At 32.7% G+C, this 24,284-nt stretch overlaps 1 protein-coding gene across 4 annotated transcripts; it reads left to right on the top strand.

The window, feature by feature from the left end:
• Positions 1–287: 287 nt before the first annotated feature.
• Positions 288–22,339, top strand: LOC132730664 (uncharacterized). Of its 4 annotated transcripts, none has more exons than XM_060716640.1 (25): positions 288–414; positions 881–3,576; positions 5,126–5,231; positions 5,479–5,578; positions 5,976–6,129; positions 6,579–6,614; positions 7,058–7,138; positions 8,043–8,159; positions 8,562–8,660; positions 9,391–9,546; positions 10,117–10,209; positions 10,483–10,596; positions 10,970–11,065; positions 11,553–11,749; positions 12,227–12,292; positions 12,893–12,980; positions 13,561–13,985; positions 14,469–15,043; positions 15,375–15,471; positions 15,998–16,082; positions 16,602–16,671; positions 17,341–17,423; positions 17,804–17,882; positions 20,108–20,364; positions 20,681–22,339. In XM_060716640.1, the coding sequence occupies exons 2-25, from the start codon at positions 943–945 to the stop codon at positions 20,849–20,851; spliced, it is 5,979 nt and encodes a 1,992-aa protein (XP_060572623.1). In that variant the 5' UTR covers positions 288–414; positions 881–942; the 3' UTR covers positions 20,852–22,339. The 4 variants fall into 4 exon arrangements, with proteins under 4 accessions (XP_060572623.1, XP_060572624.1, XP_060572625.1 ...); XM_060716641.1 differs by having other exon boundaries at positions 17,344–17,423; XM_060716642.1 differs by having other exon boundaries at positions 15,393–15,471.
• Positions 22,340–24,284: the final 1,945 nt, after the last annotated feature.

The following is a 24,284-nucleotide window of genomic DNA, read 5'->3' on the forward strand; positions in this document are numbered from 1 at the left end:
GGCTACCATCGTTGTTATTGGAAACAAAATCCTTTTTCTTTTTATTTGCACGTGTAAGGGCAATTAATCTGGCAATCGTGTGAGGTGCATATGGCTGTGTTGCGGAGTTTTTAGTAAGTCCGTAAAATCTTTTGGGGGTTTATTTATTTATTTTTTATTTGTCGCTTTCTTTTACTTTTGACAATAATATGATGTTTCTATAGACATCATAAAGCAAATTATCGGAAGACCTCGGCTATTTTTCACAACAATGGAAAGGACCGAGACAATGCATTGGATTTACATTACCAGCCTCGGTCTGGATTTGTTGTGACAGGTCCAAACAAACAAAATAATCCTATTAATTTACCGGTGATCAAACGTTTAAAAAGCCTGTGGAAAGCAAGGAATTTAAACAAGATTTAATTTTAAAAGGTTTTGCTATGTTTTAACTTACTTGAGCATCCATATTTAGAATGAATCTTACCCTTAACATAAATTGTCATGTAAATTCGCGACATTCAATAAATTATTTCTGTTGAATTGCTTTTGGTGGGTAAATTGATTTAGACATGTACGATTGAATATTGTGTCATATTCTAATATGAGATAGTTTTAATATTGATATTTAATTCCCAGAGTATGTTATCGCCGTCCAAATATGAACAATTGTTTTCAGATCTTGGATCTAGATAAATAGGGAATATTTTTGGATCGTTGGAATCCTGGGACCTGTTTAGGCTGTTAGTGTTGATACTGTGTGCCTGAGATTTTTGTATCATTTCATACAGACTGAAATAATTTTATCTCTAAATATATTTTGGAAATTTATCTTCTTAATTGTACAAAAATTGTCAACATTGTTTTGTATACATAATGATGATAATATCATGTTTTTCAGATTTGTAACTGTAAGTTTATGAAACCCAAAACCTTCAAGACAGATGTCACAAACCAGTGCAAATGAATGATTGTATTCCTGAAGTTGCATCATCCCCAAACAGGGCTGGAAACTTTGTTATTGCTTGTTCTGAAGAGAATAATTTTGTTAGAAATATACAGAGTGATAGCCTTATACAGTTTTTAGATGGTGAACTGAATTCTAAAGCTAAGGAAGTGTGTGATACAGATCCATCTTTCTTTCCTCGAGCTTTTACAGAAATTGAATTAATTGAGCAAAACGTTGTGATAAATGAACATGTCAATGTGAAGAATAAGTCTAAGTCTACTGACATTAAGGTTAAAGAATTAAAAGTTTCATCAATGGCAAGCAAAAGAAATGCTGGGTTAAGAGATGGTTTCCAACCTGATGTTATTGTGTCAAATTCGCGTCAACGTTCTGGACCAGATGGAAGCCCTGCTCTTGTTCCGTCAGTATCCCAAGGATTTGGTGCTAACTTGAGTGAAACTGGAGAACTATTTGCACCTGTGCGTACTCTAACATTTTCAGATATTGATCAAAGCTCACATATGGAAGATAGCTATATAAATAGTAGTAGATTTGTCTCTACTCCAAATAAATCAGGACATAAACCAAGTAACTATGACTATAGCAGCATGCATAGCCATCCACCAAATACTGAGAACGATGAAGATGTAGAAGCCGACTATAGTGATTCGAGTGATTCGGATAAATTGATAAATGGAATGAGGGATAGTGAATCTCCAGAATTTAGACAATTGGAAGGGGAAGCTGACAATGATCTTACAAATACTGGACCATTCCATCCCTCAGCCCATGGGCTTAGCAAAGAATTTATGGACAACTTTGTTGGGAAGACTGGAAATCAAGCTGCTATGTGCGATAATGGGGATATATTTTCTCCAATGAGATCCAATTCTTATGCCGATAGACAAATTAATAGTGTAACGCCACCGTTACATTCACCAAGACAAAATAATTTCTACACAAAGAAATATGGGTCATCTGCAGATAAAAGGTCACCTAGAGGTCGACCATCACCAAAAGGTCAAGCAGAACCACAAGATGACCAAGATGAGATCCAGTTTGTTATGTCACCTTCTAAAAACCAGTCAGACTTCCATCCTTTTGACAGGGAAATTTTAGGATTAGGTGATCAAAATGGGTACCAACAGAACCAAAACAGTAATAGTAGCAGCCGAGAAAAGTTTTATTTTGGAAAGCAGGGCACAGAAAACTGCTTTAAACCTATTGAAAAACAACCTCACAGTTTTAATCCAGCAACGGTTCCAAAAAATTTGAATGAATATTTTGAGCAAGTCACAAGTGATGAGTATTTAGTCAGCAGGGGTAAACAGAATCATTTCTTAGATAAACAAGAGGATCTATCAGATATTGATAGCAGACAAGGTGATGGTGTTGATAATGATTTAAATGAAAGACCTCAGAAACTTCAGGCATGTTCAGATAGAAGTGACCATTTTGCTCCAGTTTCACCTTCAGCTTTTGAGAAAAGATATTTACAGAGAACTCAAGTCTCAGTTAAACTTCCACAAGCAACGTATGACACTTTATCTGCAAACACCTCTCGTGATGAGAGGTTTGCTTCTAATGAACATTTGCAACTTGAAAGAGAGGAAAAATTAAGATTCCATTCCGATGTCACAGCTTCTGGAGGTACTAGTCCACCTGTAGTAGAAAATATACCAAAGTCAAGTCCAGGAAAAGTAATGGATCTTCTACAAAATCAAGTTACCAAGCTTAAAGGCAATGCAGAGGAAGTAAATGATGGTTCTAGGGATAGAGAAGGAAAGTGTAATGAGCACAATATTGAAGTCATGGGTGCTTCTGCAAAGTCAAGAGACACAAATGATACTAAACATAGAAAGAGCTCTGGTGCAAAGAATGGTCACCAGTTACACAATTTTGAATCCACAGAAAATTCTGAAAATCCTGACAATATACATATAGAGCAGACTGATACAAATATTAAAAATGATGGTGAAGAACACAAATTGAATTCTAAAAATTCTCTGATTAGTTCTTCAAGACAGGACGATGACAGTGAAAAACAGTCACAATCTGCTCAAGCAAGTGGCCAGTCTCAGTTACCAGTAACATCAAGATTGCTGCAAGAAACAGTATCCCAAAGAAATAAAACTACTCAAAAGTTTGTATCCAGTGCGCCAGGACCATCTAAACCTGTTGCTAGTACCCAGTCAAAAGAATTTAAGAAACCTTTTGATATGGCTCCAAAAGGTCAAAATGTTGCTTGTTCTGGTGCAAGAAAAACTCTTACAAGTGAAACTTGTCCTAAGTTTAAGGTTTCAGACAAAACCAAACTAAAATCTGTATCAAATGAATCTTTAAATAATAAACAAAAAACTGTTAACCAGTCAAGGAATAACTACTCAAATAACGCAGTAGAAAAAAAATCACAGTCTAGGTTTAGTTCTCAATTAGCACACCAGTTTGTTCCAAACCAGAGTCAAGGGAATGCTACTAGAGGTCAACTCAGTCAAAATAGTCAAGGTCATTTGAATGCTAGAGGTGAAGGTCACAATAGAAGTGCACACAGTCTAGAGGATGAAAGTCATGGACGTATTGTTACTCAGGTAGAAACAACCAGTCCTGTACCAGTAGAACTGCCAAGACAAAATATAGCACGTAGACAGGTAGGCTTGCTAGGCTTTAGTTGACAGTGTCAGAATATAATACTAGATTTGTCTGGTATTTTTTTTTATTATTATTTAGATTTGTCTGGTAAATGGGTCTTTTTTTTTCAAATTTTATATCTGTTCAACGATACTATAAATTTACAGTTTAGCTTTTGCACTAAGAGACAAATTATTTCTTGAATTTTACCTGATTTCATGATTCTAATATTTTAACATGGTCTCATATGGGTAAGAGAATGTTTGTTGATGCGTATCAATTTGCTAATATGCTTAGATATAAGATAATGCAGACAAACTACTAGGGTTTAATTAGTGTGAAGCTTTGAATATGCTAGTTTTATCCCCCCCCCCCCCCATGTGTATCATCTCTGCATGTACTTAAGAAAAGAAGTTTATTTACATTTAAAAAGAGACTGTAAAACAATTATCTGTATTTTCAAATATGAAATTTCAGCATAATATATATTTGTTACTGCAAGCTTGCTGTATTTTCACAAATTTTGAAAGGCATTCACGCCAAAAAAAAACTACATAACTTTCATTTCAAATAAAAATCAAGTATACCGGTACTTCTGATAATGACATGCTTTTTAACAGATTTAGCTTAAATATTCCTACTGATTGAACTAGTAGTATAGGACAATTAAATTCTTGTTGAGCAAAATGCATATTTGAATGAATTATAAATTTACTGTTTTATACAATGTATGTTTTATTAAGTATTGTAAGTGACAGTATCTTAATTAATATAATGGATATTCACTTAATTCTGTATTTAATTTTACTATAGAAGTTTTTTATTTCTTTTCTAATAACTTTTTTTCATAATTGTATTATCAGGAAAAAATGACATCAAAGAGGAAAATTCATTTGTTTGCTTATTTATCACAAATATACAGTGAGAAATCTTAAGAGATGTTAATATGTATTTTATCCTGTACTTGTGAAAATATTTTAACGCTAATTGCCAACATAAGGATTATTATTTCTCAAAGTTAATCAGTTGACATTGTCCTCTCTTTAAGGATATGAGATGTTTAATCAAACTTTGTCACAATGATAAGACTTAATGTTATAAAATTTAGGCAGGAATAGTCTAGACATGTATTATTATTATTTCTGTGTTTCAGTCGGGTCATATATTTACCTAAACTTTGTTATATGTATTTATTTGATAGTTTCTATTATCTTTATTTGATAAGACCAGATATATTTATCACTGATGATAGTACCCGTTATTGATGTTGCTAATAATGATGGTTTTGACTAATTGACTATTGAGGTGTGCGCAACGGTCATATTCAGTTCTTCTTGAATAAAATAAAAAAAAAATTCTGTCATTGTGTATGTAATATTTTTGAAATCATTTAATTTAAAGGTTGTTGTTTTAAATATGTTTGTTCGGCGTGAGTACAAGTTTTCAGGCATTTGCCCAAAGTTTTTTTTTTTTTTTTTCTATATAAAACTAATTGAAATAATATTAAATTCAAGGTTTTCCGGTTATCTGATATTTTTAACTTGCACCATGTATGTTATATTGAACCAGGGTTCGGGTATTGGCGATGCTAGTCTAGATATAAAGGGTATGGAGGAAGTGCGGCAACAGTTACAGGGAATGATGAAAATGTCACATGACAAAATGTCTGCACAAGGTATACTTTATGTTATGTTATAATTGATCCAACTTAGCTTGCAATGACTTTAGTTTAGGGTCTTTTTAGGGATTACATACAACTACATGTATTTAAATCACTCTGCAAAAACTATAATGAATGGAAGTTATAACCATGTTGTATATACAAGTATACATGTATATATTATTATTAATGTATGTTACTTGTACACAGATTTTTAAGTTTTACTAATGCCCTACTTTATTTTGTCATTTCTTACTTTCAGACCGGAGTCAGTACGAGCATTCAGATATCATAGCAGGGTTTGGAGTAGATTATGGAGACCATCACAGGCCGCCACTAGAAACTTCCTGGAATATGATTAGGTAATAATTGAATAAAACGGTTATGTACGGGCAGTTTAGAAATAATTTTTTTTATATTTTTGACTGGAATTTTAAATTCTTATGATACAATTTCAGGGGTGGCACAAAATCAATTGTCTGTATTGGCAAATTTGTATGGATTTACTTTATACATATCATAGACTGATTCAAATAAAAACAGACATGTAATTCAAAATCAGACTTTTCCAGCTCTATAAAATTACTAATTGTCAATTAGTAATGAAGAAATTTGATATTTTTAGTGGTGTAGAGGAATATTTAATTTTAATTTATTTTGATGCTTTGATGATGGGTATTTTGATCTCTATAAATCTGTCATTTCCGAAATAAGATCGCAAACTACCGGTTAGTGTATCTCCATTTTTTTTTTGAACAGAAAATCTGGTGAAGATGATTTAATGGAGAATTTTCAGAGTTTCACATCGCAGTATTTTACGGACAGCGGCAACGCTTCACGTACTGATGTCTCTGTTCATGCAGAAAACCAGAGACTTCGAGACATGCTAGAGAAGGAACGATATCGTAGAAAGGTTGTTTTAAAATGCCTTGGCGTTTATACGATTTACAAAAATAAATCATTTATTTTATTATAAATAAAATCTTTGTGGCAGAGTTGATAAGGTTATTGACCTTAATTCTTCTGGGTTTGCTTTTGGTTTTAAAATCGGACCAAGAACATAAGTTTTTTATGTTGGAGGCTGTCCATATGTGAAGGTCGATGGTTCCTTTCATTGCCTTCTCTTGATTGGACTAATGCACTGTAGGTCATCCACCAGCAAAGCAGAAAAGATGTCTTAACACCTTAACAGCTTCAGTGTTTCTTTGAACAAAAATGGGTATGTGAAGTTGAAATTATATAAATGCATTTGGGTTTATATAATAACATGGGTATATTCTGTAGCCACCATCAGGCTGAAGGTTAAGAGATATTAAAGTTTCACACTATCAATAAGTAATAATGATGTTTTGTATATTTCAGCATTGTGAACAGTATATTCAACAGTTAAATGTAAAGGTAAGTCTGTGAAAAAATATTATATATTTATTTACTCTAACATACTTCAGTTCAATGGATTTGAAATAATAAGTTTCTGCTCATTAGTTTTGGAAGGGGTTTAAGTATGAAAATCAGCCAACAGGAAAGTCATGTGATATTGCATTAATTTGCTGATTGACCAGAGTTGTCTGTGTATGTAATTATTATACAATTATTAAATGATGACAAGTTAAATATCCAAGTGTATGGACCTAGCTTATGTGAAAATTCTGATATAACAAAGACATTAGTATAGTTTACTCATGAGATTGGTATAGTCACATTAATTCTGATATATTTAAAATTTCAATGTAATAAATTACATTTCTCCATATCTACGTTTTACTAATAGCTAGGTAGGAAACTATAGATTTAACCAGATAAGTTTGGATAATATGTGTTGTGTATTGTATATTATTTAGCTACTGGAAACCCAGCAACAGGTGGCAGTAGCTGTATCCACAGACAAGAGGAAAGATATTATGATTGAACAGCTTGACAAGGTTTGTATGATGTCATTTGAGCTGCGTCACGACAAAATCAACATAGTGTGTTTGCGACCAGCATGGATCCAGACAAGCCTGCGCATACGCGCAGTCTGATCAGGATCCATGCTGTTCGCTATCAGTTTCTCTACTTGTTGTAGGGTTTGTAAACAAACAGCATGGATCCTGATCAGACTTTGCGGATGCGCAGGCTGGTCTGGATCCATGCTGGTCGCAAACGCACTATGTTGGTTTTGTCGTGACGCGGCTCATTTATTCTCTTATTAAATTATTTATAATTCAACTTTGTATGACTGACAGCAGGGAAGTTGGTTAACCTGTTTTGCTTAACTTCATGTTAATAGACAATACTTCCAAGTGGCAAAACTATCACCATTTTAATATCAGCAACAATGTTAACAGTTTACAGTCTGGCACTGAGAAAAGCGGAGCATGCAGTTATTTGTTTGAGCAAAGAAATTAAAGCATTTTGACATTTGTTATACTTAACTGTGTTTATTTTGCCATATTTATTGCATGTATTTCTTGAACAAATACAGATACAGCATAATAAAGATGAATATATTATATTACTGAAACAAATTTAGTAATTTACATTTGAATTAAAATCTATGCACAGGTTTAAGGTATAAGTAAGTCCTTAATTTGGTTACCTCAGCATCATCATATTCTTTGCTCCTGCTTATAATGTGATCTTAACACAGGAATATAGGCTTAAGATGAATAAATAACTCAAATAAAAATACTCAGATATTCTAGTTTATCTGTGAGATAAAATTATATCAATATTGGAATAAAAAAGTTGCATGCTTGGAATGTCTTTCTGTACAGTTGTGCATAATTTTTTTAATTTTTTTAATTTGAAAGAAACCATTAAAAGTTTTAATATTAAATATTACAGCAATTAGCACGAGTGATGGAGGGCTGGAGAAAGAGAGATCAGGAAAAAGATGCCTTTGTTGAGGAAATACAGAAAGAAAAAGAAGAAATAGAGAATAATTTAAAACAGCAACAACAGGTATCTTATTGTAACATCTACTTAAATAATAATTGATTGATCTAGGTGTCCTCATGTGCATGATCTGTTTCATACTACATGTAGCATAGTGAAGATTAAGACAGGATAAAATGTGAAACTACATTTATTTCACATAAATATGCAATGTACATGTATATAACACTTGTGTCTCTAGTATTCTCATATGCAAACATAAAACTTACACACATAGTACTTTTAAAATTAAATATCGAATCTATGGGTGCAAATTAACATAATTATTTTCTCTTTCTCTTAGAGCAACAGTTGTACATACACTCTTGCCGATTTTTTGTGTGATTTTTCTGTGTATAATTTCACGCTCATGACTTTCTTTTAGTTATATATTAGTATATATAACCATATAATATTATCTATTTTTAGATGATCAATAACTTTGAGCATGATATGTCAGCTGCTGTTGATGCCCTGAGACAAGAGAAAGAAAAAGCCGCCCAGAATGCTGACAAACTGAAGGAAAAGGTATGTAATATTCCACATAGATTATTATAGCAGAGTCTGCTCATGTCTTGAAAAGTGCTTGAAAATGATATGTGTCTTGAAAAGTGCTTGAAAATAAACTGTTTCTTGAAAAGTGCTTGAAATTAGGGTGTCCTTGAAAAAGTGCTTTAAAAAGCCTTTATTTTGAAAATAAAAACCTTGAAGATCTCTGATTTTGGTAGAAATAACAGTAATTATTAGAAACTAAAACAAATTTTTGTTAAAGATGGAAGGAAAAATTTTGCCAAAAATATTTGTTTACCAATATACTGATATGTTAAGAATATTATCAAGTATAAGTCAAGAGTGAATGTGTTTATACCTCACCGGTTTTGGTAGACATGTGAACATCATCATCACTTTTTACATTATGGGTTTCCACGATTATAAACAAATTAATAAACTTTGAAAACTTAAGTTAGAAAAGACTAAGAATGTGATGATGTAAATTCCTGGTAAAGTTGATTCAAGATTATTGATAGGTAGTAAAATAAAGTGTTGCTTAAGATCAATAACAATTGTTCATTATAAACCTCATAAATGGCAGTGTAAAACATTCAGACAATATTTTATATACATAAATAAACATGACACTTTGCTCTTAAACACAAGCTGTTGATAAAAAAAATCCCTGGTAAGAAAAATGTCAATTAAAATTAACTATGTGAGCATGATAATTAATGAAATTAATGGTGAGATATTTTGTGAACAGATTCAGGAGATGGAAAGATCTAAGAGTCATACAGAAGAACTGTTAGAGGCGGAGAAGGAGAAAGTTGACCTTGTACAACAAGAGTGTGACAATCTTAGAGAATCTAGAGAAAGCCTCGACAAAAAACTTGACCAGATGCAAAGACGTCTTCATAGGGTATGTACAGAACTCTATATATGATAAAATATGATAAAATACAAGACACAGGAAAATTCTTAACAACAACTCATTATGATACGCACCAATAAGATACATTACAACATGACAATCTAATACAGTATATGGTATACATCAATACAATACATAAGACTAAAATAGAACAGTTGAATACAATACAATATTTGGTTTGGAATTTTTGCAAGGATTTATACTTCTAAGTTATTCTTCAATTTCATAATTTGTAATTTGGTTTATACAGAATTTATTTTAGTTTGATAGTGTAGGAAAGTATGAGCCTTATAGAGACACACTTTCAAACCAACCAGCAACTTGTGCAAGGAAAAAATGTCTTGCCCCTGAAAGGGATCAAAGCCATGTGGCTTGTGATCATAAGATTTCTAGTTGGAAGTGTTAACCACTTGGCCTTGCTGCCATTTTCTAATTTGATCATTAAGTTCAACAAAATGAGCTGTTATGAAAAACTATGTTTCAACAAATGCACTTTTTATCAGTTTCCCAACATTGGGTTTTATAAAAAAGTTAATTGATGTATGTATATTTTACCAGGAGCAAGATGACTGGTTTCAGAGAGAACAAGAACTGTTACAAAGAATTGAGGAGGTGTCTGAGAAGAGCAATAGTATATTGCAAGCTGAAAGGGTAATTCCTATCTCATACCTTAAACTAAACTTATTTGTTGAAATTTGAACAACTTTATTTTATGCTCAATTATTGTAAAATAAAAGCTTTCATCTTGTTTGAAACAGTTTAAGAGTAAGATTCCTGTAACTAACAAATATAAGTGTAAATATGTGTAGAATATATTTGGAAGAAATATAGTCCTGATATGACCATAATGATTCCTATAGGAAAAAATTCTATTGAATATATTTTATAAGATGTGAAATAATGTTAGGTACATTTTATTTCTAGGCAAAGAATGAAGAACAAGGGAAGCTAGCAGAGGAAGTTATAGAGCAGTATCAGACTGCTAACACAAGAGTGAAGAAACTAGAGCTAGAGCTGGATGCCGCCCTCAGGGAAAAAGTTAGTTTATTGTCTAATTTGAATATATATAGATTTTTTTTTTCCACTTTATCTTTTAAGTTTATGTAATAGACTAGTCTGACTTTGAGTATGGAATAAATAGTTCATTGTGAGCTTTGTGGATTTCAATATCAAAATGATAGAGTTAAGTAACTGATAGTATAGACATTACGTAAGTGATAGTATAGACATTAAGTAACTGATGATATAGACTTAATGGTAAGAGTTTCCAGGTATTTCCCTGAATTTCAGGTTTTAAATACTCCTTCCAGCTCTTTATGTAAAGTAAAATCACAATAATTGATAAATTTTATTTATGTTATAAATGAATTGTTTTGAACCGTTAGTTCAGATTATGTTTTGCTTGTTATAGGAAAGTATTAAAGTAGAGATGGGAATTATGGAGGCTAAGTTCGAGAATGCACAGAGAGTGCTAGAGGCTGACATGCATTCAACCATGGAAAAACAGGTGAGCTTATAAAACAGTATAATGATTAAACTATTGTGTATGTAGATAATACTAGATAATACAGTATCAAACTGTTCAAACAATGTTGGGTAATCATTATCTAGAATTGATTGTGTAGATGTGCCTTCAATCTCATCTGATGCCTGAACTGGTGAACAGTAGGACATAAGTGTATTTTATCATTAAATGGCCAGTTACGACTTTATTTAATAAGGCTAACACATTCGGTTTCCTGATCTTCCATGACTGTGGACCTCAGCAAATTAGACTTATAAGTGCCATCTTTGTTACTTATACCCTACCCTCAATTAAACATCGTCACCCATCCACAATCTTCACACCCTACCCCATCCCAACACTTTTCCCCCTCCCCAAACTTTTCCCAAAATAAGGAAATGAAGTTAAAAAAATATAGGCATAAACAGCATTGAAAATCCTTCAGTTGAACATAAAAGCAATTACTTTTGATTTGTATGATTTATAACAGATTGCAGAGCAGATTAGTGATGTACAGAAGAGACATGAGAAAAGTGAGGATGTGATGAGAGAGAAACATCGGGAACAAATGTTAGAACTGAGCAAAAAGAACGGTATTGAGATGGAGAAGCAGTTGTCCGTGTATAGAGAAGAAATGCACAGAAAAGAGGAGGAGTTTAGGAAACAGTTACAGGAACTGGAAGCTAGGTACGGTACATAGTTATTTGCATCACTATTGAAAAAATAAATGAAGCTATTATACTTGATCTGGTATTGCTATTTGTATTGGCATAGTACATGTTCAAGGTTCTACATGTAAATTTATTTCTCGTTAGTCATTAAAGTAGCATGCCTCAAGATTCACGCTAATTTTTTTTATGAAAATTAAAAAAAAATTTGAAAGAAAAAGATTATGAAATGAACATAGAAAGTAATTTATACATTGCAAAATGACACCTACAATCCATGAAAATTACTGAAAAGAGGTGTCAAAATATGCAAAAATAGCCCTTATTGTGTTAGTCATACAGTAAGAATATGGTGACTAATTCTACAAATCATTATTATTTTGAATCACCTGGAGGTATGTAGCTTTAAGCAATGACAATATTCATGTAGAAAATCAATTAAAGAAGCTGTTTTCTTCACTACATATGTTGTGATAGTTTTGACAATGTTTTGTAGGTTGACAGAATACAGGACTGAGAATGCAGATCTTAAATTATCCAAACAGAAACTGGAATCTACCAGGTACATAATTGTTAATTGTTAAAGAATTAGTTTATTAATGGTTTTATAATACGGTTATTGTAATTGACATTCTAAGCCATGTCAGAACTTCATAATTTGCTTTTAAATTATGTTAGTCTTAAAATTTTAGTAATGCAGTTACAATTTCCTTACCTTCCATGAAAATATGTATATTCGTAATAACAAAAGTTATGGCTGATACTGTACAAATGTATATTTTTGATGCCCAATACACATGGCTTTTACCAAAACACAAGACCAGTCACACAGCATAAGACTAATCAAGAAACAAGGGGCTGATACCAAATATTTGGCTAATACCAAAACTTGTGGCTAATATCAGAACTTGTGGCTAATACCAGAACTTGTGACTATTATCAAAACTTGTGGCTAATATCAAAACTTGTGACTAATATCAAAACTTGTGGCTAATATCAGAACTTGTGGCTGTTACAAAATAAACAATTGTCTGACACCAATTGGTACTAAACTACTATACCAGTTCACAGGACTCATACTAAATGATTTGGCTATTATTTAAGGTTATAGAGATAATTCATTGATCAGTCGCAGGATTATACTTCATTATGTTGATCACAGGTTGGAGATATTAACAAAATTACAGTATGCCATGCAAACACAGTGGAATGAAGCATTGTCTTTACTCTCTGCTACACCTCAAAGACGAGTAAGTTTCTCTCTGATTTTATTTCTTCAATTATTTTTTTTCTCATTATATAATATAAAAATGTGTCCGTTGCCAAGTGGTTATGGCTGTTGATTTCAAACCACTAGCCAGACACCACTTTCAGGTCCTTCAGTATTAACAGATTGACGATATGTACATTGTATCATAGGTTCAAATGCTGATAAAATTGGTTGTATTTTCAACCTGTAGATTAAAATGTCCACCCTTTACCTTGACCAAAATCGTTTGTTTTGTGTTGGCATATCTGTTGCTGCAGATGAAAATGATAACACTGACTGTTAGTTTGAGTCTTGCAAGGGACTTGGACTATTAATTTTCATGTGTGAGTACACTTCTTGAAAAATTGTATACAGAGTTTACTAATGCTGTAATTGTTAAAACATAGATTTCTAAATTATACCTCCTATTTATTTCATAGTATATATATGTCTAAAAGTGCTATATCTGTATATGGACTCATTCTCATTTATTCAAGTGATTATTTATTTGTTTTGTTGCCACATTAAGTACGTGAACATTTTAGATCTCATATTATAAGTTGATCTTCTATGTTTTACAGTCAACCCAAAACAGGGTACCAGCAGAGCTGACACATAATAGGGAACCAGCTGTAGAAGACGATGCTGTTTCAGTCATCTCTGCGCAATCTGCTCCATCTGTCAACTTTAGTTTATGTGCACCAAATTTACAACCAGCCAATCAGAACAGTTCATTTAGACCATTAACCAATCAGACCACTCCTCCACGCAGATCAGCCAATCAAACTAGTCCCACACAACAATTAGCCAATGAACAGAGTCCAAGTAGATCTGTAGCCAATCAGTTTAGCCCGGTTCTCAGGCAATATACACAGCCCACATTTAGTCCTGGTGGGGAAAGTATGATATCACATTCCACAGAAAAAGATCATGGAGAAGTAACAGAGGCCTCTATAGAGACAGCTGCTATGTCTCATCTTAAACAGTTTCATGATTATATGAACAGGTAAATTAGTAAACATTAATGCATGAGTTACTTAAAAAAACATTATAAATTATACACCCAAAGTATTTCTATAACATTGTTTTGTGAGAGAAATTTACCATTTATATATAATGCATGTTTCTTTCATCAAATAATTTTTTATCTTTTGTAAAAATATGTTAAATGTTTGGTTTCTTATAAATTGATTTTATCAATGTTAAAATGTAATAAATTACAGGTATATTTAAGAAAGATGTTTTCACTTATTTTTTTGCTGAAATTGTTATATTATTACATTACTGTCAACCTGTTTTGCAGTAGATCTATAGATTTGGACATATAGATTCCAGTGATAATATAAAAGGAAATGTACTGTTCATTTATTTTCAGCAATTTAAACACAATGAAAAACTCTTTAATGTAAATATGCTTGAAATGTAGAATATATATACTAAAGTAAAAATCCTATCTATTATAAGTCAAAAGTTTTTTTTTTCATTACAGTTTTACAAAAACTCCAGAGTGGATTTCATCCATCAACAGTCAAAGTGACAGCTCTACATTACCACACATACCCCACGGTGGAGCAAATAACGATCCTCTTGCCCAGACTAGGCTACCATCACCTCCTGAGCTGGCAGCACTCCTCTCAACTCATTTACATAATATTCAACAGCAGCACCTAATGCCCCACCCATATGCTCCAGTCAACCAATCAGAGACATCATATTCTCAACCTAACTCTATTTTAACCAATCAGAATCTACCATCTAATCCAATAAGTGCTAGTTTACCTCCAAATTTAAATTTGGCCACATCTAGGTCACAAGTAACTTCAAGTGCTAGTCAAGTAGAGAGACCAAAGTTTAATGCAAGCACCGTGTCACAGGCAAGCGTGAGTCATATTAATGGAAGTGTTGTAAGTGAAGCTACTGCTATCAATTTCTCCATGCTGAGTGAAAAAGAGGGTGGGGCACATTGGGAAGGAGCCTCAGGGATCTCTCGTGCAGTACCTCTCCACCCACCACAGCAAGGACCAGATCCATACATGCTTGATTATCAACAGACAAAACCATCAGGTAGGCTGCTTCTTTGAAAAATTACACAGTAAAGTCAGAAGTAAAAATTGTACATGCTTTATGTTCTTTTGACACAGATGTTTTTATAGTTACATGTATATCCAATAGTTACATGTGAAATTGAAAAAATGATCCTTGCCTTGTTACCTGTTTTAAATACATTTATTGGTCATATGTTTGAAATGATTATATAGTATTGTACATTATATCTCATTCAATACCTCTAAAAGAGTTTTGACAAATTTTCATGAGAGAAAAAAAATATAATTATTTTGGCTGTGTAATATAATTCTTTGACCTGAATTATAAAATAAAAAGTATTTAATTACAGCTTATGGTTATTTTCAAGGAGGACAAAGTTTTTCACCACCAACAAAACAAAATAAAGAAAGTGGTTCCCAGGAAGATCTCACCAACCAGTCAGACAGGTAGGTCAAATGACTATTTTATTTAACAATCAAAATATTGAGCTTGAACTACTTTGTATGAAGAAATCTCTGTTCATTTCAGTGTCAATAGGATTGGGCAGTTAACAGTATAGAGTCTGCAAGTTACTGTAAGAAATTGGTATAGAAAGCTAACAGTTGTTACAAGTGTTTTAGCTAGTCTCATCAAGGGCATTTAATTCACTTGAATAAGGCAGCTCATTTTTTGACTAATGAACAAATTTGCTGTACAGGATCTTTGTCTTCTAATGCTCGAAATGCCCTGTAGGACTTTAGGACCCATGCAAAAGCAAATGTGTTCACATATATATTGAATTTTCTTTTGTTTTCTTACCATGATGCAATAATTTTCCTGGTATTCAAAAGAGATAAAAAGTGTGCAAAGATAAAGATATATGCACAAATGGGGAGCAATGCTCATGGAATGCAGGCCCAGACTTTAATCATTGTCATCAAGTCATGACTTCTGTAACATTTGCAATAAGACAGATATATTTATTCAATTCAGGTTAAATGAAGATTACAGTCATTTATCAGAGAGGCTGGAACAACATGAATCTCATCAGCAAGAATTACAACACTATATACAAATGGTAGGTTGATACCTGTTACATGCAGGTGCCTGACATCTAATATATCCTCTTCTTACCTTCTTATATCTATATTTATTATAATACATGTATATAGGGGTAGGGTAGTGGGGTTGGGGTGTTAGATGTCAGGCACCTGTGCTGTTACATATTATTTATTCTGCAACCTTTATCTTGAAAGGTAGCAATCTAATTAGCTTGGTACTCTCACTTTAAAGACAACACCTGGAATAATGGCACCTAGGTCGAGGAAGGAAGACCTAGCCTGTATCTCTAATGTAATACCTCAGGAATAAGAAAGCACAACCCAAGTAAAACCAGGGATTTCCTTTAAACTAACTGGATAGTCTGTTACGAACATAGCTCTGCAGGCGAATTAAGTAAGTCAAAGTAGCAAATATTTTTCCACCTATTAGTTTAACTTGAAAGTCCATGTATGATGTTTTCAGAAAGATATAAAATCTGACCAAAAAGGAAATAATACATAATAAAATAAACTGTCATATTGTATTTTACTTACAGTTATTACACAAATCTCCAGGGGAGGTCAGTAACAGGGAACAGAATGACTCCATGTTCTCCATAGATAATGGTATGTATATTCAATATTTGAAATTATATTCAATTTTTTATTTTTTTTGTATATCTGTAATTTTCCTTGAACTAACCTGTTTATGTTAGTTCTTCAATATTTTTTTCTACCAATTAGTATTGCTTAAATCACCATAAATATTTTCTTCACACGAAATCTGCAATTTAAAATTTGTATGTGAAAAATTGTAATTTCCTCGAATGTTTATAAAAAAAAACCCCAAAAAACAACAACAAAAAACAAAATACAAGCACATTTATTTAGAAAAATAGTTTTACACCACCATCCATCCCCATCTATCACCTTGAAGAACAGTGCCTTCTGGTTAAGATCTTGTCAGTATGTCTCTAATGGGAATAAGGCTCGTAAGCCAATACCAAGAAAGAAGGAGGCATACTGGCTCGGATTACACCATACTTAATGGTTTTAACATGTATGTGTCTTATTTCCAGTTTTAGTTATATAGTTATCATATAATCATTCATTTGGTCTGATGTTTCTTAGCCAGTTATGCCAAAAATAAAGATTTATAAGTCTATCACTTGTTTCGTGGTTTTAATTTGATTGAGTATAAATAGATAAGAAATGTATTATATTTTCATAAATCTTGATTAAACATTTACTGAAATAAGTATATAAACTTGGTATATCTGTTTTTAATTTTTTCAGAAGAATTTGATCTGAATGACACAGCCCAAGCTGCCCAGTTACATAGAGAATTAGATAGGATTCAGGAACTTAGAAAGAAACAGGTTAGTAGGATTTGGGGGAAAAAAACCTTTAATTATATGGCCTTATCTATAATTATATGGCTTTATATATGTAGTATCATTGTCAAGTCTGAGGGCATCAGTGGCTTGGTGGTTAAGGTCATTGACTTCAAATCACTTGCCTCTAGCTGCTGTTGGTTTCGAATTCTGCCAGGGACTTCAAATTCTATATTGTGAGGAAGCTATCTAGCTAGTATTTTGAGCTTCGGTTGTTATATTGTTTATGTGTGTTATTATCACTTTTGTGTCTATAAATGTAACTTTTTGGTCTATAAATGTCCTTTGTGTGTCTTTAAATGTCATTTGTGTGTCTTTAAATGTCACTTTTATGTCTATAAATGTCATTTGTGTGTCTGATTCAGGAAAAGGCAAGTAAACAGAATGGTCAACATGAAGCAGATACGAAAGCTGATCACAATAATTCATCAGGATCATCAAATGGTAAGGAAATACAGTTTTCATCAGACATAATTCTGTTACCTTGACAGTGAAATAACTCCATAAGATAATTTTGGATTTTATTCACTTGAAATATTGGTTGATGTTATTTCACTAATCAGAATGATATTTTGCCATCAGTGACATAAATGTGCATGTAATTGAATTTTCACAATTGTCAAATATAATAAATCTAAGTACATGTATGTGAATAAAATGATATATTTTACATTCTAAGTATTTTTGTTTATTTGCAGACAATAAATACTTGATCGAACATATTCAACAAATATGTTTATACCCCCACCACAAAATGTGGGGGGGGGGGCTTTAATGGATTCGCTTTGTTGCGTTGGTCGGTCCGTCCGTCCGTCTCCATTTTTCGTGTCTGCTCTATAACTCCTATACAAATTGAAGGATTTTCTTCAAACTTGGCTCAAATGTTCACCTCATCAAGAGGATGTGCAGAACCTATGTTGCCCATGTGTCAGCTCAAGGTCAAGGTCACAATTGAAGGTTAAATATCAAACACAATCAAATATTAGACAGTATGTCGTGTCCGCTCTGTAAGTCCTACAATAATTGAAGGATTTTCTTCAAACTTGGCTCAAATGTTCACCTCAACAAGGGGATGTGCAGAACCTATGTTGCCTATGTGTCAGGTCAAGGTCACAATTGAAGGTCAAATATCAAACAATCAAATATTAGACAGTATTTCGTGTCCGCTCTGTAGCTCCTACACTTATGGAAAGATTTACTTCAAACTTGGCTCAAAGGTTCACCTCAAGAAGGGGATGTGCAGAACCTATGTTGGCCATGTGTCAGCTCAAGGTCAAGGTCACAATTAAAGGTCAAATATCAAACAATCAAATATTACACAATATGTTGTGTCCGCTCTGTAAGTCCTACAATAATTGAAGGATTTTCTTCAAACTTGGCTCAAATGTTCACCTCAACAAAGAGATGTGCAGAACCTATGTTGCCCATGTGTCGGCTCAAGGTCAAGGTCACAATTAAAGGTTAGATATCAAACAAACAAATATTAGACAGTATTTCGTGTCCGCTCTGTAACTCCTACACTAATTGAAAGATTTTCTTCAATCTTGGCTCAAATGTTCACCTCAACAAGGGAATGTGCAAAGCCCATGTCACCCTTTTGCCAGCTTAAGGTCAAGGTCACACTTGAAGGTCAAAAATTGACTTAGAAAATATTCTTAAATTTTAACCTTTATATGAATATTTCTGAATCTAGAAAAGGTATTTGCATGAAACTTAAAATATATATGAAAGGTCACAATTAAGATATGCTGGTCAAGTTTCATAACTCTGTATTGCATTTTAACAAAGTTATGCCCCTTTTTTGAGTCTTCAAATTTACATAAAATCAAATATTAGGCAATATGTTGTTTCTGCTCTATAAATCCTACACTAAACGAATAATTTTCTTCAAACTTTACTCAAATGTTCACCTCAATAAGGTTATGTGCAGAATCCATGTCACCTTTGTGCCGGCTAAAGGTCAAGGTCACACTTGAAGGTCAAAAATTGACTTAGAAAATATTCTTAAATTTTAACATGTACTTGAATATTTCTGAATCTAGCACAGGTATTTGCTTGAAACTTAAAAGATATATGAGATGTCACAATTACGATATGCAGGTCAAGTTTCATAACTCTGTATTGCATTTTTACAAAGTTATGCCCCTTTTTACATACAATTAATACTAGACAATATGTTGTGTCCGCTCTATAAATTCTTTACTAATGGAAGGATTTTCTTCAAACTTTACTCAAATGTTCACCCCAACTGGGCGATGTGCAGAATCCATCTTACCCTTGTGCCAGCTAAAAGTCAAGGCCACACTTTAAGGTCAAAAATTGACTTATAAAAAGTTTAATATTGGGAAATGAAAGGTTATTTGTAACTGTTTCGAACATGATTTGATAATAAATATTTATACTTTTACCTGTACAATTAGTCTTTTTTTCACCAGAGATAATTTCTTTTTATGTATTAGCCCCACTTAAGTTATTCCCTTAACCACCTTTCCAAGTCGTCTTCAGTCAAGGACATTGGTGGGGGTATGAATCGCATTCAGCGATAGTTCTAGTTTTTTCCAAGTACATGCATGCAGTTAGGTAAAAAAACAACAGCATTTTGCAAACATATTGTATATGTCTCTGATAATTGATATGGCAAATTATTGGAGCATATTTTTCCATTTTAGATCAAGCTTCAAACAAGATCCTTAGTCCAGATCAACTTGCTGAGGTCACAAAATTACTGAACCAGGTCAAAGGTCAAGGTCAAGCACAACCTAGCAACCCACATGTCATGGAACTTCTGGAGCTTTTAAAACATGCTCAGCCTAATACAGGGAACCATCCAGAACAGAGAAAGGGAACAAGAGCGCCCCCTGGTAGCCATGGTGATAGACATAGAGGAGCAGGAATTAGACGAAATGTACAGTTCAATCCTGGGAAGGTTTGTGTAAAACTTTTTGACCTGTTTCAATATTATTAATTCCCATCTAGTATTATTATACATAATCAAACTCTCTTTTACATCCTGTAATTTCATTTAAAAAGTTTTATTTTTGAAGAATAATTATTTATCCTAACTTTTAATTACAAATCTTATTCATCAACAGCATAAAATCAATTTTTCTGAGAACACTTGGAAAATGCTACTCTCTTTAAAAGGTGAAACCAATGTCTTTTTTTGAAACAGTTGACATTGTGTTTCATATATTTGATTTTGACCTGTCCAGTTAATATGGACTTTTGTTTTATTATTTCAGGGTGTAGACACTTCAAGAAGTCACCAGGATGGTAGTAAATCTGCACAGACATCAAAATCTAACCAGCAGAAGAGAATAGAGAGAAAAGTTGCCAGCCAGACAGTTGATAAAAAAGTTACAGGCTCTGCAACAAAGGGAGATAAGGCATCAAAACCAGCTGCTTGGAAATGAGATTAAAACTTCTTTCACTAGTGCATCATCTTATTCTAGAACTGACATGTGTATCTTAACAGTAACTGGCCAGCTCTGTGTTTAGTACTGCAGTAATTGGCTGACATGTGCTTTGTTTTAATATATACATTCAACAGAAGCAAAATTGTGAAAACAGTGTACATTAATATTATTGAATTGACTTATGTTAAAGTGTACATGACATGTAGATTTTCATGAAGAATTTCTGTTATGCCATATTTGGCAACTGTTTTGCTTGGCTTCAAATTAGATGTCATAAACTAATAAACTTTTAACAAATCAGCTAGGATTTCCTGGTGTGTTGTGTAGTTCTAAATTGTCAAATAACATATTGTTTGCCATAAATATTTATGAAATATGTTCTGTTGAGCATGAAAGGAAGAATTTGTTTTTTACCATCTGTTATTTTGTTGCTGATCTATAGATAGTGGTGGTATTGTTTAATTTTTTGTTGAAAAAACATAAGCTTTCTTCTTAAACTTAAAAATTTAATTCATCTTCAACATTTTCATTGTTTTGTTTGTATCCATGCTGATGAAACTCTTCAGGTTTGTTTTCTTTATTATGAAAAATATTTTACGATGGTCATTTTGCATGTCACTATGTTTGATTATCAAAAAACTAAGGTCCTTATCTTGTATACCATTTGAATATATGACAATTCAGATTTGATATAAGGGATTTAACATAGGACACAGGTATTTGTGTTTAAAAATCCAAGTATGTACAAATTAATTAATTAAGTGTTGATTGATATAATGCATATTATCTCATTACATCTTTAATTAGCTAATTAATTAATTTTTTTATGTTATTGTTTCATTTTATTTTAATCATAGTATATTGATTTGTGGAAATGGTTATATGAAGGGGAGTGGTGACCCAGTGGATATTGGATAAGGTGTCTGCCTCTTAAACGAGGGATCGCGGGTTTGAGCCCTACTCAGGTCACGACCATGCTTCCACATATGAGATTTGTACTAGATTATTCTAGGAAGCGGACTTAAAAGGGATTATTGTAAGTTTCAAGAACCTGTTTCGCAATGGAGCTAAAATGAATATGTTTAAACTATAATGTTTTATTCTATTTGAATGAATAAAACATAAATATCAAGTGATAATCATGTTTTTTATTGGTTACTGTGAATATGCTTTTTTTTTCAAAAAAGAAAAGAAAAGAATACTGGAAGTTTCATCAGGAATCTTGACAAATGCCATAAATTTGAAGTCAGGTTTAAAATCTGGACAAATAAACTTACAAATTGTTGTCAAAGACGATGGAACTTTACAAGCTGTTAGATTTTCATGCCACTATTTAAATTTACATGTCTGTGATAATTTTACTAAACTATTTGAAATTGCATAGAATTTTACTTTATGTTTATTTTTGTCTTGTATGTGTTCATTTCCTATTTTTGTCTGAAATCTCAAGATAATTTGCTCTTTATTAAAATAGTTGTAATTGAATTTTATGTGTCGCTTTCATATTTCCTTAGATCAAGGTTGAAAAAATTTATGATATTTTTCAAAATGCTTTTAACACACCTAGCATTATGTCATAGGTAGTTTTTAGTCACTCCAACCCGAGCTATTTTGAAAAAAAAACTGGTTTAGTCGAAAGTTTTACGGTAACCAACGTCAGGTGGGGACCACATATGATAATTATATATATATATAATGTACTATTTACTTTTATATCCATAGATTTACGTAATTTAGATGGAATATAGATTCATGTAGTTCACTTGATTTCTTTGAGAAAAAAACTTTGTCAATAGCTCCCAGCATTTAATTACTGTTTGATTACATGTTAAGTCTCTAAAGGTAGGTAAGACCGAAAAACCGCATCCGTTCTGTGGGTTCTTAATATTGTGTTTGAGGTTCTTTAATTGGTACATCTCGTCTATTCTCAACAATTTCCTCGGACTTATTCAAAGTGAATGTTTAGATTCAATGTAAATATCAGCATAATTATATTATATAGGCTGGGAAAGGGAAAAAATCTGAAAACCTTTTGCCTAAATTTCAAAACGTCCGCCTATTTTTCCTGAAGTAAAAATCATATCATCTGAATGTAATTGGACTTAATTCTACAGTTGCAAGAAAATAAATCAAGCACAGTAGATGGGGAGCGGGGGTGGGGGGCTGAGGGCCTAAGGGTTATACATATGCCCTCGGAGGATTTGGCTATTCTGTTTTAGAATATGCATAAAGTATGATGTTAATTACATAAAGCTTTTAATATCATTTTTTTAGCGAAAAAATCATGCAACATTTGACCCTTGATCTGTTAAATCCCCCTCCCCCATGGAATATGCATAAACCCCTTGTTAAAATTTTGAGACTCTCATATGATAAAAAAAATCCTTGATCCTCGGCTTTTGTGATCGCTTTTTGCCCCGCGTCTAGTCGTCAGTCCGCCCGTCGTCCGTTTTACTTTTAAAAACATTTCGTCATTACTGAACGGCTGAGCAAATTTCGCCTTTAAAATTGTTCAAAAAATTTAATTTCATGCAGAAATCTGGTTGGACCATGACAACAAAAAGAAAAAAAAACTTAAAAAAAAATTCTTTTAAAAAAATCAAAGATCTATAGCTTAGATATTTAGCATGAAACATCTTTTAATGGGTGTCTACCAAGTTTGTTCAAATAAAAGCCTTGGGGTTAAAAATGGCCCTGTCGGGGGGGGGGGATTGGTTTTTCATATATGTGTATAGAAAAGATTTTCTTTTAAAAACCCAAAGAGATATAGCTAAGATATTAGCATGAAATATTTTAAGTGAGTGACTACCAAGTTTGTTCAAATAACAGCCAACGGTCAAAATTGGCCCCTCCCAAGGGGGGGGGGGGAGGGGTAATTGATTTTCCTTACATGTATGTATTAAGAACAAATGTTTTTACACATGCACTATTTCAGATACAAAAATGAACTTTGTGATATCAGTTTAAGATTTACATTTTATATCTGCTTTTGTTTATAGTTTACAATATTACTTGTTCCTTGTCATGGAGCGTTTCTATATACAGGTGAGCGATTTCAGGGCCATCATGGCCCTTTTATTTAATTTTACCTTACAAATATCGAATGGATTAGTCCATACTGAAATATGGACAAGTTCATTTAATATATAAAGCTTCATTAGAATTAAGTAAAACAATAGATTCAAGTAAAATCAGGAACTTTTTAAAGCTTTAACGGGTAAGCCAATTTTTAGCTCACCAGAACCGAAGGTTCAGGGTGAGCTATTTTAGTATCAAAGGGGGAAGCTTTGTCATCGGTTGTCATGCGTCATCAATCGTCTTCTCTGAAACTGCTGGGCAGATTTATTTCAAATTTGGTAGAAAGCCTATATGTGTGACAGTCACACTTGATTTTTCTCGTGTCGATTCCATTGGCCCCTTTCAGGGGTCA

Source organism: Ruditapes philippinarum, unplaced genomic scaffold (genome assembly GCF_026571515.1).
Source record: "Ruditapes philippinarum isolate M1 unplaced genomic scaffold, ASM2657151v2 ctg2529_1_1_1_1, whole genome shotgun sequence".
Lineage (NCBI taxonomy): Eukaryota > Metazoa > Mollusca > Bivalvia > Venerida > Veneridae > Ruditapes > Ruditapes philippinarum.